Below are 16,250 nucleotides of genomic sequence, written 5' to 3' on the forward strand. Positions count from 1 at the left end.
CTATTCGGTTACTGTCACCACATCTAACCCTTTCCATTGAGCGCCTTCCTTTTTCTTTCAGTTTGTAATTTTAAGTCACCCTTGACACCTAAAACATTCAAAATTGGTTATTTTATGGTTCACATGTGTTGTGTGGAAAAGACAGAAAAATTAAACCTAACAGGAATGGCAAAATCCCTACTTGTATGGCATTTCACTGGAGGCCAGGGATCTAATCTATTAAATGTTATTAAATAAAATAACTTATTTTAATTATGACAAACACTTCCACTTCTAGGCTAGACTAAAGAAAACATGGATTACAATACATCTAGAAACAGCCCTTAAAGAAATCATTATTTTATCTAAACCCTTTTAAGAATTTAGTGACATTGGATAGCCCGTTAAAGCAATCTTAATGGTATGAAAATAATGGCATCAACATAAAATATCCCATCCTTTAGCCTAAGAAGTATGCATCTTTTATTTTTTCACCCAGATAAAATGAGGCAATTTGACACCTGGGAGAAGTTTGAGCTGTCTGGAATAAAGGATTTTCATCCCAAACATACTCCTTTGTAGGTCACTAAATAAAGAGTGACCAAGTCTCTAGGGTTAAATCTATGAGTTCAACAAATGTTTGTATGTTCTAAGAAATAAGATGGCAAGCCATATAGCCCTTTAGTTCTTTTGAGCAGCTGGTAAATAATACCAGGGCAAAGGAGGTAATACAAATGACCTACGTGATGATTCTTTCAAGTGATAGATGGTCCATTTATTCTTAAATGATACATTGAAGGAATCAAATTCTGGGACACTGAATCTTATTGAAGGGTTGAAATTCAGTTTATTTAAGGAAGTCTATGAAATCCATTATAGCATATAAAACGGAGAGTTTCCCTAAGTTAATGTATCAGTGACAGTCCCTTCACCTGTGTGCGAATCTGTCTTCAAGTTACCTATCAGCTTATGATGAACCCATCAACTTCCTGCTTCTTTGGGGGGGGGGGGGGGTTGGACTGGATGGCCCATGAGGTCTCTTCCAACTCTACTATTCTATGATTCTATGATTCTAGGTTTTCTTCGGAAGGAATACTCAGAGGTGATTTGCCATTGCTTTCCCTTGGTTATAACCTATAGCACTTGGTATTCCTTGGCAGTCCCCTATATGAGTACCAGCCAGGATTGATCCTGTTAAGCTTCTGAGATCAGTAGGGATCTGTTGCCTTCAAGGTATTTAGGCCACTATTCCCTCTGTTATATTAGGCCATCTAGTCCTACTCCCATATTCACCCATATAAATTAAAATGGTCAGAACAAATGTTACAGGGGTTGTGATGAGCTCTGGGACTTATTTACATTTATGTCCTGTAGTATATTTCTTTTGGATATAAGTTTAGGATAGCAGTCAAGATATTACTAATAATTCAATATCAGCTAATCTAGACATGGCTGCTTCTTGGCAGGGGCTTGGACTGGATAACCCAAAAGTCTCTTCCAATTCTTATGATTCTATGATTGGGAGCTTCGGGGGTGCAGCAGGTTAAACTGCTGAACTGCAGAACCTGCTGACCAGAAGGTTGGCATTTCGAATCCGCAGCACAAGTGAGCTCCCATTGTTAGCCCCAGCTTCTGCCAACCAAGCAGTTCAAAAAAATGCAAATGTGAGTAGATCAATAGGTACCGCTTTGCCAGGAAGGTAACAGCGCTCCATGCAGTAATGCTGGCCACATGACCTAGGAGGTGTCTATGGACAATGCTGGCTCTTTGGCTTAGAAATGGAGATGAGCACCACCCCCAGAGTCGGACTCAACTAGACTTAATGTCAAGGGGAAACCTTTATCTTTACTAGACATGGCACTGTTGCTGTAATATATTTCTGTTTTGAAATGTTTGTTGTTTAGAATATTATTTTATAAAAACAATAAAACTTTTTTTATCAAAAAGTATGATTTTTTAAAAAAAACAAAAATACTTTAAAAGCTATTTAAGCGTAATCTTTACTATTTCAAGTGCTCAATCTTTACCAGCTCAAGACATAGGAGGTGCCGCATCTGAATAGGCCAGTTGTTAGTACAGTTTTCTTTGTACATTCTCAGATTTAAAAGGAAAACAACTAGTCTTCAGTATGATGCTTAAACTATGGACAAGGTGACTTGCATGTTTATAATTAAACTTGGGGGGGGGGGGGTTAGTTTGTGGGCCAAATTGGCCCTTACCCAGATTGCTGGGGATCACAAAGCAGTAGGAGTCAATCCTGATTATCCCTCTTTTAAAATGAAGATTGTGCACGGATCTGGCTTCATTCAGTCATTATTTTTCCTAACAGCGTTTCTCAACCTAGGGGTCTGGACATCTAGGGGGGGGGGGTCGCAAGGGGGGGTCAGAAGGGTCACCAGAGACTATCAGAAAACACATTTTTTTCTGATTGTCTTAGGAGCCCCTTTAACAGAGAAGGCTGAATATCTCTCTACCTGTCCTTCTCTTCCTTTTTGGATACAGATGGCGAATCCTACCACAAAACCCCAATTTTTCCAATTCTATCGTTGGTGGGGTTCAAGGGGCTCTTTGATTCTAGCAACTACAACTCCCAAATATTAAGGTCTCTTTTCTACAAACTCCAGGAGTGTTCACATTTGGGCATATTGAGTATTCATGCCAAGTTTGGTCCAGATCCATCATTGTTTGAGTCTACAGTGCTCTCTGGATATAGGTGAATTACAACTCCAAAACTCAAGGTCAATGCCCACCAAACCTTTCCAGTATTTTCTGTTGGTCATGAGAGTCCTGTGTGTCAAGTTTGTTGAATTCCATTGTTGGCAGAGTTCAGAATGCTCTTTGATTGTAGGTGAACAATAAATTCCAGCAACCACAACTCTCAAATGACAAAATCAACCCCCCCCCCCCCCAACTGCAGCAGTATTCAAATTTGGGCCTATCGAGTATTTGTGCCAAATTTGTGAATGAAAATACATCTTGCATATCAGATCTTTATACTGCGATTCATAACAGTAGTAAAATTACAGTTCTGAAGTAGCAACACAAATAATTTTATGGTTGGGGGTCACCACAACATGAGGAACTGTATTAAGGGGTTGTGGCATTAGGAAGGCTGAAAACCACTGTCCTTACAGGAGGAGCTAAGTCCTACAGAAATACCTTGTCAGGAGCATCTTGTACTGGTGGCTCTTCAATGAGAAGGTTTTATCTGGAAAGGTGAAGAGTGCATAAAGCCTAATTTGAGAAATGTGGATTTTAGGAAAGGTAAATGGCATCACAAATTGCCTCCAAAGCCCAGATGGGGAGATAGGCAAGTTAAAAAAAAAATTCATACCACTTTTTATGTGTACTCAGGCATACTCATTCCTGTATTTACTGTCCAATGGTGGGTGTCATATGTGACTGCTTCCCTATAAAGCTGATACAAACTTTGTATAGTTTCATGTATTCTTTAGATTTTCTTTCCTATTTGCTTTTGGTCTAAATTGATGGTATGTTTTCCTGATATTTCAGAGTATCAGAAGACTGTTCTCCAATGTAATTTTTGGTGTTTCTGTTGCACTGGCAGTTGTACAATAAATAGATCTTAATTTTGACAGTTGCTAGCATATAATTCAATCTTGTTTTTAAAAGAAATTCGAGTTTTAAAGCTTACATCAGAGAAGTGACATCAAAATATTCTTTTGGTTAAAAGCAATTAATCCTGCCATTCTCCATGTTACTAATACAGAGCTCAATTACTAATTGCTAGCATTAATTAATCATCTCTTTTAGCAATAGAATGAGTATGGAAAGTTTGCACAATTACCATTCTTTTCTTTTTAGTCTTGAAATACCTTCAGCATATTTAAGTATTTAAAGTAAACCATTTCCATTTTAAAAGCAGCTATTAAAAGCTGTGCTTCAAGTATTTGGATGAATTTAATTTTTATTTTCTGAGGAGATTTGAGAGGAGGGGATCAGTTTAGAAAGAAATAATTTAGGGCATTTGAATGGAGAGACTTTTCAGTTGCTTATTTCAACATCTTTTATCATTATACAAGGAGACTGGCAGTCTTCAGGAAGATGCAATCGTGTTCAGAACTGATGCAATATTTTACCCATGCCATTCCCGCATATTATTCACTTTCCACTATTTTACTGGTTAGAGACCTTTAATATATCAGGGTAGTCGGAAGCACCTGTGCCACCTGGCATATATTGCATCAGTTCATTTCCCATGTCTTTCTAGTACCTGCATTAGAAACAATAGGTTACAGGTTTCTTAACAGCTGTTCAGTGCTTTACTTCTAATTGAAGTAAAGCACATCTCCAACCAGTCCCCTGTGTAGTTGGTACATTCATATGTAGCTATAAATCAGTAGAAGCAGATCAGAAGAAGTGGCAGGCTGCACAGCATTGGTGTTCGATACAGCCACCTAGGCAGCCTAAGAAATGAAAGCATCAAGCTGCTTGCCAGAGCAGCAGCGCTAAGAATAATGACAATGCATTGTCATTTAAGTTCTAATTGTTGCCATATCTCACTGACTACATGACATTTTGAATCATTGTGTTTACTACGTGTTAGTTCATTGGCTTGGAATAAAAAATGTGTGAAACTGGGAAGTAGGGTTTTTGCTGACCTTTCTTGTGACACTTAAAGAGGATTTTTTCATTTTTGATTGAGTCTAAAAAGAAATTATAACACTAAACATAAAAGCAGTGTTAAGTGTTTGTTACTGATATTTTTAATCATTTGTTAGCCTAGGCAGCACTCATCAACCTTATAACTTTACCATGGCCTATATATGTCTTATATCCATTAAATGTAAAGCCATTCAAACCACTTACTGAATTTCACATTTGTAAAATAGTTTCCCAATGTTTTTTATTGTCATTCTTCAGCAGTGATTAGCATATATATATTTTTATAGCACAGGAATCTCGTATTTTGTACTAAGCCACTTAGCTACAGTAAATATTTAAGGATGTTACTGTTCTAGAAGAAAAACCTATAAAATTTGGCCTATTCATCAATATAAGTTTGGTAATTAAATTGCTTCGATACAGTAAATTCAGTATTGACTACAGATATTGCTGAGAAGAAAGCAATATTAAAAGTAAATGAATGTAAATTATGAGCTTTTATTTTATGTACTGAATTAAAAACCTGTAACATCATTTAGTGTCGACATTAAAGTAGATGTGGTATAATAAGACTTTGCAAATGTTAGTGTTTAGAATAGCAAATTAGTTGCTGATGAAAGGGCTTGCTAAAAATAGTTACTATTAAGATGGCATATTTGCACTGTGTGATTCACTAGGTAATTGATGGATCAGATTGTAAAACAATGCAATTTAGTATGTAAAGCACAGAAGACAGAAGGTTCCCTACTGTGCATCTAGAGTGTATTAAGTAACCCTGACCACTTTTTCAAAGGGTGTTGGGGAGAGAAATGTCGTAATGATACATGTGCTCTAAACATTATTGCTTAAATTGAAGAAATGCTAATCTTGTCACAATCAGCAGCTGGGTTAGTGCAATATTCCTTTCCTCTGTTTAGGGTTAATTAGTGTCCTCTCCCAATTTAGCCTATTTATCTGTATATTCAAGTGATTTGGTTGGGGCTGGTTGTATAAAGCAGACTAGTGAACAGGCGGGTGTGTCCAACTGCTTAATTAGGCAGAATAAAAAGGTCTTTTATCAAACAAGCATCTGTTGCTGGTGACACACCTGACAGCCACATTAGGCAAGCATGGGTAGATTAAAGTTGGGCATATCTTTCCTATGGGCACATACAGTCAGTATACGTATGGCCAGCATTATGATCAAACAGCAGGGCATTATTTACCTTCTCGTAACCAATTAATCTCTATCTTGTACGATAAGCAAATATCACTTTAAAAGAGAACTGCAAAATAATTGTTGAGTTTGCAGCATCATTGCTTACTTTTTCCACACCGTGTCTCCCAAGCAGAGTGCTTAAATTTGTTGTCTTACAAATAATGTTGTGGTGTAGTTCTTGAACACATTCATTTTACAGATAGCTATGTGAAAGATATCGGTTAGTCCATAGTCAAGTCTGAATTTTTACAACTAAGTGGGAATTTGAACTGAAGTATTAGATCTACACGCTGATTGGCAAGCGTATTAGAACTAGGAAAAGGTATTTTGCAATGCCTTGAATCTTTGTAGAGTATATAAGGTGAAAATATACAAATGTTCAGTGCCTGAAAATATGTCTTAAACCTAAGACATTGGAGTTATATTTCTAATATGCAAACAGAGCAATTTATTACTTTCAAGTAATTATCCTAAAGGGTATCAACATTTTGTTTTTACATTATTATTTTGTACTGTACATGATTATTGATAAGCAGTAGTTTAATTGTTACTTTAAAAATAAGCAATTAACAATTACTTAAAATAAATCAGTGTAGTACAGGCAATCCCCAGATAGGAACAAGAGAGGTTCTTTATGTTTGTTCTTGAGGTGGATTTGTATGTAAGTCGGAACAGATACATTTTAAAGTATAATTCCAGCCATATGAGAGAATAGCATAGGGAAGGGTGAACCACTCCTGTGGTGTTTGTTTTGCTGTCTGTGTCCCTGTTCAGAAGATTTCACCTCATTTCTGTCCCTGGGAAAATTGGACTTTGAAAAATATGGCTTGTTGTGGAAACAAGAATTGGTGACAAAGTTTCAGTTGAGACACCTTTTCCTCATGATGACTCTTTCAGGAGGTGAATTTCCCTTCCGAGGAATAGATTTCTCTCATTTCCTGTTGTCTCACGCCTGTGACTATGTGAGTCGGATATCTGTAACTCAGGGACTGTCTATATAGCTTTCCTGTGGAAGAGTGGGACATATCAAATTTGTGGCATTGGTAATGTACACAAATCTGTGTATGTCTAACAAAATCAGTGGAAGGATACAAAAGGAAGAAAAATGATAAGGTAAAGTGGAAAAAAAATAGATATGTGTGTTAAATTCATTTTTTTAAAGGAAACAAGGAAGCATATCTGTGCTGGTACCAGAAGCTCCAACTTTATTTTCTTGCTGCTAATGTTTGCAGTCATAGGACAGGCTGCCTGTCAATCATCATTAAGTTTGGTTCCGCCCCTTGTTCAGGGCTCTGGGAGGGAAGGAGCCATTTTTAAGTCAGTCTCACTTAAGGAAGATAAGCTATAGGACGTAGACCAGCTCATCCCGTAGAAAAGCTTCATATCTCAATAACATCCGGGGATATAGAACATCCGAGAAAACAGAAACAGAAATTCCAGGGGAAAAGGTCCCAAAAGCTCTGGCTGAGAGCTTACAGCCTCTCAGCCTCACAGTTCCTGAGGGAAACAGCCCTAAAGTTTCCAAAGAAACCTCGGAGAGAGAACAGCATCACAGATCCACAGAACACCAGCTGAAACATCTGCAAGCCTTGGTTGGTAGGTCTACTCGATGCCCAGACGCGTTTGGAATCGGTAATAGGTCCCACATCAGCTAGGCCCATTTGATAGACAGCCTGGGAGAGGTTATAAGGGGATTTTCTTCTTACAGAGAAAGTACAGTTATCCAAAGCCAATTGCCCGTCCCCTGGGGACAAGATTGAAAAGCCAACAGTTTATTAAGGAAACCTTGAATTGTTATTTGACTCCTTGAAAATTTATTATTTGTTCATCAATAAAGACTTTGTTATTTCATTAAAGACTCAAAAGGCCATCCTTTTCAGGGAAATCCTCAAGAACCTCTCTTTAGGCGCCCTGGCTTCCCGCTGGGCATAAAGTATACATCCTATACAAAAGACAATAGTTACAGGCCCAGCGCGTGACAGAACATTATCAAAATAGTTGTAGCCAAAGCATTTCAAACAGTGGGATAATTTTAAAATCAAAGCCCAGGAAACAACACCATCCCCAGGGTTTAAACCAGAAGAGGAAAAAGAGTAAAGAACAGGTGATGAGAAGACACAGTAGGTACAAACCAGCAAACAGAATTTCAACTTTTATGTTGAAGAAACATTGAAAAATAAAAAAATGGTTTTTAGTCTCCATTAGGGCAGGTTACCACTCTAGACTGTGCTGATAAAAAGCAAAAATTAAAATTAGAGCAAAATCATTTTTAAAATCAATTTTTAAATGTAAATCAAATTTGCAAAAATTCATATTTCTATTTTTTCTTATTTATTAAAAAAGAATCAAAGATTTCTTAATGGATATTAATTATGCAATTTGTAGTTATATTCTATGAATATATTAACACCACTTATGGAGATGGAAGATTACCTCATCAGTCGTGTTCTGTGTGTGGTGTACATGAATTGCACATGCATGCACTCTCTTTCTCTCTCTCGCAAGGCCTTGGCTTTTTCTAAGGGCAAAAAGAGAGCAAGTCAGTGAACAGAGAATTTGGGAAGATATTATAATCTGAATTATAATTTTTTTACTTTTGCAGATTTAACTATTCATGGATTTGATTTAAAATGCTGTGTCTAGGAATCTCTAGGTCCTTCATTGCAATTGTATGGTCAACTCCTCCAGTCATGCTGAAGGACCTAGAGATTGTGTTGTCGAAAGCTTTCATGGCTGGAATCACTTGGTCGCTGTGAGTTTTCCGGTCTGTATGGCCATGTTCTAAAAGCATTCTCAGAAGACTTAATAATAATAATAATAAACTTAATTTTTATATCCCGCCCCATCTCCCCAAAGGGACTCGGGGTGGCTCAAAACAGGGACAAGCCCGAAACAACAACACAACATATTTGACAAAAACTTAAAATATTCCAACGATACACAAAATAAAATAATGGACAATACATTAAAATCCAAGCAGATAAAATCAGAGTAATTAAAAGCAAACCAGCGGGGACAGGTTTCATAAAGTGCTGTGTCATGGAAATAAGTAACAGTGATAAAGTGCCATATGTTTTTAAAACAGAAGAAGTATTCTAATGACAGCTCTATTGCGCCTATTCATTCAAACACGCTCTGGAACAACCATGTTTTCAATTCCCGGCGGAAAATGGGCAGGGAAGGAGCTAACCTGATCTCCTTAGGGAGAGAGTTCCAGAGCCAGAGGGCCACTGCCGAGAAGGCCCTCTCCTTCGTCCCCACCAGCCGCATTTGAGACAAAGGCGGGAGCGAGAGGAGCGCCTCCCCGGATGATCTTAGAGTTTGCGTTGGTTCGTAGGAGAGGAGGCGATCACGGAGATAGGCAGGTCCTGAACCGTTTAAGGCTTTATAGGTAATAACCTGCACCTTGAATTGGGCCCAGAAACTTATCGGTAGCCAGTGGAGCTGTTTAAACAAAGGAGTTGACCGTTCTCTGTAACTAGCTCCTGTTATTAATCTGGCTGCTGATCTCTGAACCAACTGAAGTTTCCGAACCGTCTTCAATGGCAGCCCCACGTAGAGTGCATTGCAGTAATCCAACCTGGAGGTGACTAAGGCGTGGACCACCATGGCCAAGTCAGACTTCACGGGGTACGGTCGCAGCTGGCGCACAAGCTTTAACTATGTGAAGGCCCTCCTGGCCACCGCCAACACCTGAGTATCAAGTGTCAGTGCCGAGTCCAGGAGGACCCCCAAGCTGCGGACTTTCATCTTAAGGGGGAGTGCGACCCCATGGAGTGCAGGTTGCCACCCTATGCCCCGATCGGCCGCACGACTGATCTGGAGGACCTCTGTCTTGTCAGGATTAAGTTTCAGCTTATTCACCCTCATCCAGTCCACCACAGCGGCCAGGTAGCGGTCAAGGATCTGAGGGGCTTCCTTGGAGTTTGGTGGAAAGGAGTAGTAGAGTGTCATCTGTATAGAGATGGCACCCACCTCCAAAACTCCGGATGACCTCTCCCAGCGGTTTCATGTAGATGTTAAAAAGCATGGGAGACAGAATAGATTCTTGCGGGACCACACAGGTCAATGGCCAGGGGTCCGAGCAGGAGTCTCCCAGCTTCACCAACTGGCAATGGCCCTCCAGGAAGGAGCAGAGCCATTGCAAAGCAACGCCCCTAATACCCATTCTGGAGAGCCGTCCCAGAAGGATACCATGGTCGATGGTATCGAAAGCCGCTGAGTTGTCCAAGAGAATCAACAGGGTCACACTCCCCCTGTCAAGTTCTCTGCGGAGGTCATCCACCAAGGCGACCAAAGCCGTCTCGGTACCATGACCGGGTTTGAACCCAGACTGATGGATCCAGATAGTCGGTCTCTATCAGGAATCCCTGGAGCTGCGAGGCGACCACCCGCTCCAGAACCTTGCCCAAAAAGGGAAGGTTCGAAATTGGCCGGTAGTTGTTAAGTACTGACGGGTCAAGGGACGCCTTTTTCAGGATCGGTTTAACCAATGCCTGCTTTAAGGTAGATGAAAAAAGTCCCTGATCCAGTGAGGCGTTTCTTATTCCCACGAACCAATTTGCCAACCCCCCACTGGAAAGTTATATTAGCCAAGATGGGCAAGGGTCTGTAGCGCATGTGGTCGCTCTCACAGCTCCAAGGATCCCCTCGACGTCATCAGGGTGAACAATCTGAAATGAATCCATTAACACTGGACAAGCAGGTGCCTCGGTCACCTCCACAGATACTGCGTTAAGGCTGGTGTCTAAGTCAGATCGTATCCGAGCAACTTTGTCTGCAAAGTGATGGGCGAACTCGCCACATCAAGTTGTCAGGTGGCAGGGGGCAGCCCCCTCCTCACAAGGGTGGAGGAGCTCTCCCACCACTCGAAACAACTCGGCTGGTCTGTTTGTTGCAGACGCAATGCAGGCAGTCGAGAAAACTTTCCTGGCTGCCCGCAATGCCGCGGAGTAGGCCCTAAGAGAGGCTTTAGCCCATGCTTGGTCGGATACATCCTGAGATCTGCGCCAGATGCACTCCAGTCTCTGTCTCGTCCGCTTCATCACAGCCAGCTCCTCAGAAAACCAAGGAGCTGACCTGACTCTGCGAGATGATAGGGGGCGTTCAGGGGCGATCGTGTCTACTGCCCTGGCCATCTCGGTGTTATAGAGATCAACCAAGACTTCGACAGGATCACCAGCCGCCATGATGGGAAAATCCCCAAGAGACATCAGGAATCCATTTGGATCCATAAGTTTCCTGGGGCGGACCATCTTAATCGGTCCACCACCCCTGCAGAGGGTTTGAGCTGTGGTTAGTCTAAAATTGACCAGATGATGATCAGTCCATGACAATGGGAGAATATTTTGCTCTTCCACACTGATTTTTCCTTCGTCCACAACAAAAACTAGGTCTAACATGTCTCCTGCCTGATGAGTTGGTCCAGAAATCATTTGGGAAAGGCCCATGGCCGTCATGGCAACCATGAAATCCTGTGCTGCACCAGAAAGGATGGACTCCGCATGGATATTGAAGTCTCCCAGCACCACAAGGTGCTGAGGCTTCAACACCAAGCTGGAGACCACCTCGGCGAGCTCAGGCAGGGAGACTGCTATGTCGCAGGGTGGTCGGTGCACAAGCAGAATCCCCTACCTTTCCCAGTTTCCAGCTCTCAGATAGACTCAATCAAACCCAGAAGATTGTGGAACGGGTCACCTGGTCAGAGAGATGGAATCCCGATAGACCACCGCAACCCCACCTCCCCGCCCCCCAGATCTGGCCTGCTGGTGCACCCCGAAACCCGGAGGACACAGCTGGGTGAGGTTGACCCCTCCCAATTCATCCAACCAGGTTTCGGTGATGCATACCAGATCAGCTTTTTCATCCAGGATTAAATCCTGGATGGCCATTGTTTTACCATTTACGGATCTGGCATTTTACAGCAGGACCTTGAGTCACAACCTTTGAGGATGCCTGCCATAGATGTGGGCGAAACATCAGAAGAGAATTCTTCTGGAACATGGCTATGCAGCCCAGAAAACTCACAGCGGCCCAGAGATTTCTAGAGAAACTGAATCTCTAGGTCCTCCAGTGTAATTCTGTGTTCAGCTTCCAGTAGAAGTTGACCACAGAATTGTGCTGGAAGACCTAGAAAATTCCCAGAGATATGTTATCTCAGGTAAAAAAAAATAACAATTTCTTTATTTGTGATTTTTCACTTTCACAGGGGTCCTGTGCCCTTAAACCAGTAAATGTGTAATGAAACCTGCATCTCTGTATAGGTATTTAGATTATATTAAACCCTAATGTTATTCCAATAAAAAAATTAAAATACAGTTTTCTCACTAGAGATTTACACTATGTTCTAACTTATTAAAACTGAGTTTTTCAGAGAGGCAAATCATTAATTAAGGTCATTATTGAAATCATGACTGAAATAAAATCAAACCTAACTCTAAAAGAAATTACAGAATCTCATCTTTATAACAGATGCGTCCTTCTGATGGCCGGTCAGTTCAAGAGCAGAATAGACAATAGTCTATTGAGGCAGGTGGTCAGGTTGGCTCCCGGCTTTTAGGCGATTGGCTTGAAGACAGTTAGAATCCTCTCAGTAGGGAACTTCATAGAATTGCCCTCCTTTCTTGCTGAGGTCAGTGATGGTTCTAGTTGTCTCATCCTTCATGATGGAACAAAGAGTGAGAACTCTTCAGAAGCAGCCCCTCCCCATACCCAGATGAGGCTGTGAGCAGAGCAGATACTAAATGTCTTTGTCAGAAGGGCGGATCTTTTCCTGCCATACCGTTTTTTCCCATAGACAGTTGACTTGATGGAAATAATGCAGAAGAGAAATAGAGGATGGTTCAGTGCCCTATCAGTAGGTGTGTTTTTCTTTGTTCATTTCAAAGGAGAATATTTTAAATATCTCACAGTAGAAGTTGCTAAGAAAGATAAGGATAGGAAAATAGCACTAAGGCAAAATACAGGATCACACTAGATCAGGTGGGAAAGTACAGCTCTCTGGGGCTATGTTTGAGGCCTCCAAGATCCTCCATCCTACTAAACTGGGGATTATTCTTCCAATATGGCCTCTTTGCCGTGTAAGAGGCATTGATAGAATTTTACAACGTTTTTAGCTCCCTGGGAGTTTATTACAGTGCCTTTTTTCTAGTACTATATAGGGATGAGCATTTCCCCCAGAACCATGAGGCGCATATGCCTTTCACCAGACCTCTGCGGACCACAATCATTTCCCCAGTATGCCTTCACTATTGTACATGTTGCTCACTGCACTGCATTACATATGAGAAGTTAAAGGGTAACATATTTTATCTTTTTTACCTAATATCCCAAAACTGACAGAGGTTGGCAAGACACAGCAATTCAGAGAACAACAGATGAGAAAAATAGATCTAGTGGTTTCCATATTTTAGGGAAGCAACACTGCTTGGAGTAGGATTGTAAAATAAATGAAGCAAGTGTTACTTCAAGGGTCATGAAAAGTTTGGCAACAAGGTTTCTGCATGCCACTTAGAATTTACTCAATAGCTGTTAACAGCAACATGCAGTGTTTTACAATGGACTCTGCAGAAATTGTTTTAGCTGTACTTCATAAAAAGGAAAACCAGCCTGTTTAGGAAGTCATGCAAGTGCTTATTTATTATCAGTAAATGTTTGATTTTTTTTATACTTGTTTTATATACCATTATACCTGGGGTCACATAAAAATTATGAGGCGGAAATGGGTCATCATGAGTGGAAAAAGTTTAAGAGGCCTTGTTCTATACTATACAGGCAGCTTAAATGGAACACATACTCTTGGGGAGAGAATGCTCTTTATGTTTAGAAAGAATAAATTATTAAAAGTACAACAAGAGCACAACACTTAAATGTATGTATTTTTAAATTTTATACAGAAACAACAATGCAGACGTCAGAAACTGTGTCGGACACAGGTTCGACAGTGACTTTACAGACCTCTGTAGCCGGCCAAGCAGCTGTGCCCACCCAGGTGGTACAACAGTTACCAGTGCAACAACAGGTAGGTGTTTATAAAAGGTGGATGTATAATGTGAAAAGCAATGTCAATCTAATTAACCTGCATAATAGTGTGGCAAAAAGTGCTCTGTTTTTTTACAGTTTATTCAACCTCTAATATCTACATGATTCATCCACGTGTGTCATTCAGGGAGTAGTTGCCCACCTATTTGGTCATTCACCATTACACTATCTGTTGGCTTCTCTTAGGTTTCTCATTAGGTCTAATATCAGGGTTCAAGCAACATGCACATTTTCTAACAAAGCAGTGTTGTTCTTAATGTCAGACCAGCTGTGATTCAGGTGACCAAATGCTGTTAATTCTGTATAAGACGAAAAAGTGTAGATAATGTTTGTCTCTTTACCTCACCTTGATAGCTAACGGCACTTCAGAGCGATGATACTGTGTGTGCTTATATTTGACAAATAGCACAAAGGGAAATGGCTAAGTGCCTTTACCTGGCCCACAACATTTCTGGTCTTCAGTGTAGCAAAACATGGTTGCTAACTGGAGGAATACCCTCCTTCAGGTCTTAAGCACAGATCTCTTCTATGACAATAAGAGCTTGTCCATAATACAGAATTTTGGGTAGGATCTACCTCATATTAAATCTCAAGATGAACAAAAAAAAGAGTGAGGATGTGGGAGAACTATTTAAGGGCCGTAACTTGGGAACAAACTAGACAATTTTTTTGCATGGTTTTGGAAAAGCTATTGCCTCAAGTGCTGAAAAATATTACATTCTTTCTCCTTTGTGGTCTCTGCTGAAATCAGCACCTGTGATAGTTGATGCACCTGTGCAGCAATCAACTGAAAACCTCTGGAAAGCTATAGGCTTGTGGCTGTGCCCTGCCCAGCCTCCACAGGAGGCAATATAGGCCATGCAAGGGGTGCAGCCTCAGTTCCCTTTTTCCAGCCGCCTTTGCAGCAAGGATAAGGAACCTCTCAGATTTACAATTCAATAAGATATTTTGGTAACGACTCTGACTGTTTGCGACTTTTTAATTATCTCCACTCCTGACTTGGACAATCTTCTGACCATCCTTTCGTCTGACCCTGGTCTGTATAATGGCTTTGCTTAGGCCGCAAGCGCCTAGAGGAAGCACAAAGACTCCCTCCCCGGAGAAGAAAGGAGGCAAAAGGAAGCGAAAGACACACGGCATGGGGGGATGCCCAGCGGCCCTTACCGCTTCCTCAGGAGGCTCTACTTGCCAGGCCTCGACGGTACCATCTTCCTTGTCCTTCCTCGTGGAGGCAACACAAGCATCTTTGGAGCTTCCGGCAGATGCTGGAAGTGGAGGCGGAGCCTCACTCCCTCCACCAGCACTGCTCTCGCCGCCCTTGCAGCAGGCTTTGGCCTTGCCGGGCACGCTGGAAGTCCCCAACACCCGCCTTACTAGCGGCAGTCGTATTCGCCATGAGAGTTATATGCAACGTTATCTCCCTCGTGGCGTTCAGCAGGCTCTTGGCGCTCCCGTTCACGGAGCCCCTTGCCAGGCCAGCGGAGTTCCTATTCTCGAGGCCGAAGTCCTGGACGCTGTTTCTCTTACGGATCTCCAGCCAGACATCATCGGGCAAGTTATACTCCCCATGTTTCTTCTGCTGACTACGTCCACTACTCTCCCGGAGGTAAGGCCTACCATTTTGTGCCTGTCAGTGAGACACGGCCTGCATGTACCTCTAAAGCCACACCACCCCCGCCAGTCTTGTCATCCAGTGCAACATGACTTGCCGTCCTCACGGCATCATGGCGGTGGGGATACTTCTGACTCAGGCTCCTCAGTGGATATACCTAAAGACTCTGATCAGGCTGACGCTTCAACAGAAACAAGCCTAGAGGAGGCCTCAGCCTTCGCAGTCTTAATGGTGCGCATGGCCAAGTTTTTAAATCTCTCCACAAAAAAGACTCGTGAGCCAGTAGACGATCCTATGTATCCTCCTGATCAGCAAGTTCAGCAGGTAGCGTCTCTGGCAACTCTGCCATCCTTGCCATACTTACTTCAGTTGACCAAGAGCCCAGATCAACCTCCCTCCTTGGTCCCAGCTGTGTCAAAAAGAATGGGCACAGCCACCAGAGATGTCTGGGGATTTGGGGCCTATGGATACTACTGAACCTGGGGTTTCTGCAGGAGCTGATCCCACTTGGGATGCTTGGAGAAGGGAGGATGGGGCTAAGTGTGGGCAGGATGATTGGGACTCCAACGAATTGCTAGGTACTCCGGATCCACGAGCTCTAGCTGTGTGGAGTTCGGACTCTGAGTAGATTTGGGACACCTGGTGTTTGGGTGTGAGTGTTTGGTCACCCTGGAGGAAGGGGAATAAAATGGGAATGTTTGGCCACTGCACTTTGCGTGTGGCAAGGTGTTGCTGAGGCGCCATTGGGATCTCTGTGTTTCCGTGAAGACTGGACTTGGACTGTGATTCGGATGT

General features: G+C 41.9%; 1 protein-coding gene and 1 long non-coding RNA gene across 8 annotated transcripts in view; one reads left to right on the forward strand and one right to left on the reverse strand.

The window, feature by feature from the left end:
• Positions 1 to 16,250, forward strand: part of rfx3 (regulatory factor X3) — a 174,269-nt gene that overhangs the window by 62,743 nt on the left and 95,276 nt on the right. For 2 of the 4 annotated variants that reach the window (XM_062971958.1, XM_003216489.4), the window contains one exon: positions 13,699 to 13,823. In XM_062971958.1, the coding sequence (XP_062828028.1) occupies positions 13,707 to 13,823 (117 nt within the window). In that variant the 5' untranslated portion in view covers positions 13,699 to 13,706. Of the gene's footprint in view, positions 1 to 12,403; positions 12,664 to 13,698; positions 13,824 to 16,250 lie in introns of those variants that run through there. The other 2 variants (XM_062971955.1, XM_062971956.1) reach the window with 2 other exon arrangements.
• On the reverse strand, positions 3,048 to 12,426 carry LOC134296606 (uncharacterized). Of its 4 annotated transcripts, none has more exons than XR_010003402.1 (3): positions 12,254 to 12,426; positions 8,237 to 8,321; positions 3,048 to 3,187 (listed from the first exon to the last, which is right to left on the reverse strand). It is a non-coding gene; the product is annotated as an uncharacterized LOC134296606 (long non-coding RNA). The 4 variants fall into 4 exon arrangements; XR_010003401.1 differs by having other exon boundaries at positions 12,239 to 12,426; XR_010003400.1 differs by lacking the exon at positions 3,048 to 3,187 and adding an exon at positions 4,830 to 6,809.

Source organism: Anolis carolinensis, chromosome 2 (assembly GCF_035594765.1).
Source record: "Anolis carolinensis isolate JA03-04 chromosome 2, rAnoCar3.1.pri, whole genome shotgun sequence".
NCBI lineage: Eukaryota > Metazoa > Chordata > Lepidosauria > Squamata > Dactyloidae > Anolis > Anolis carolinensis.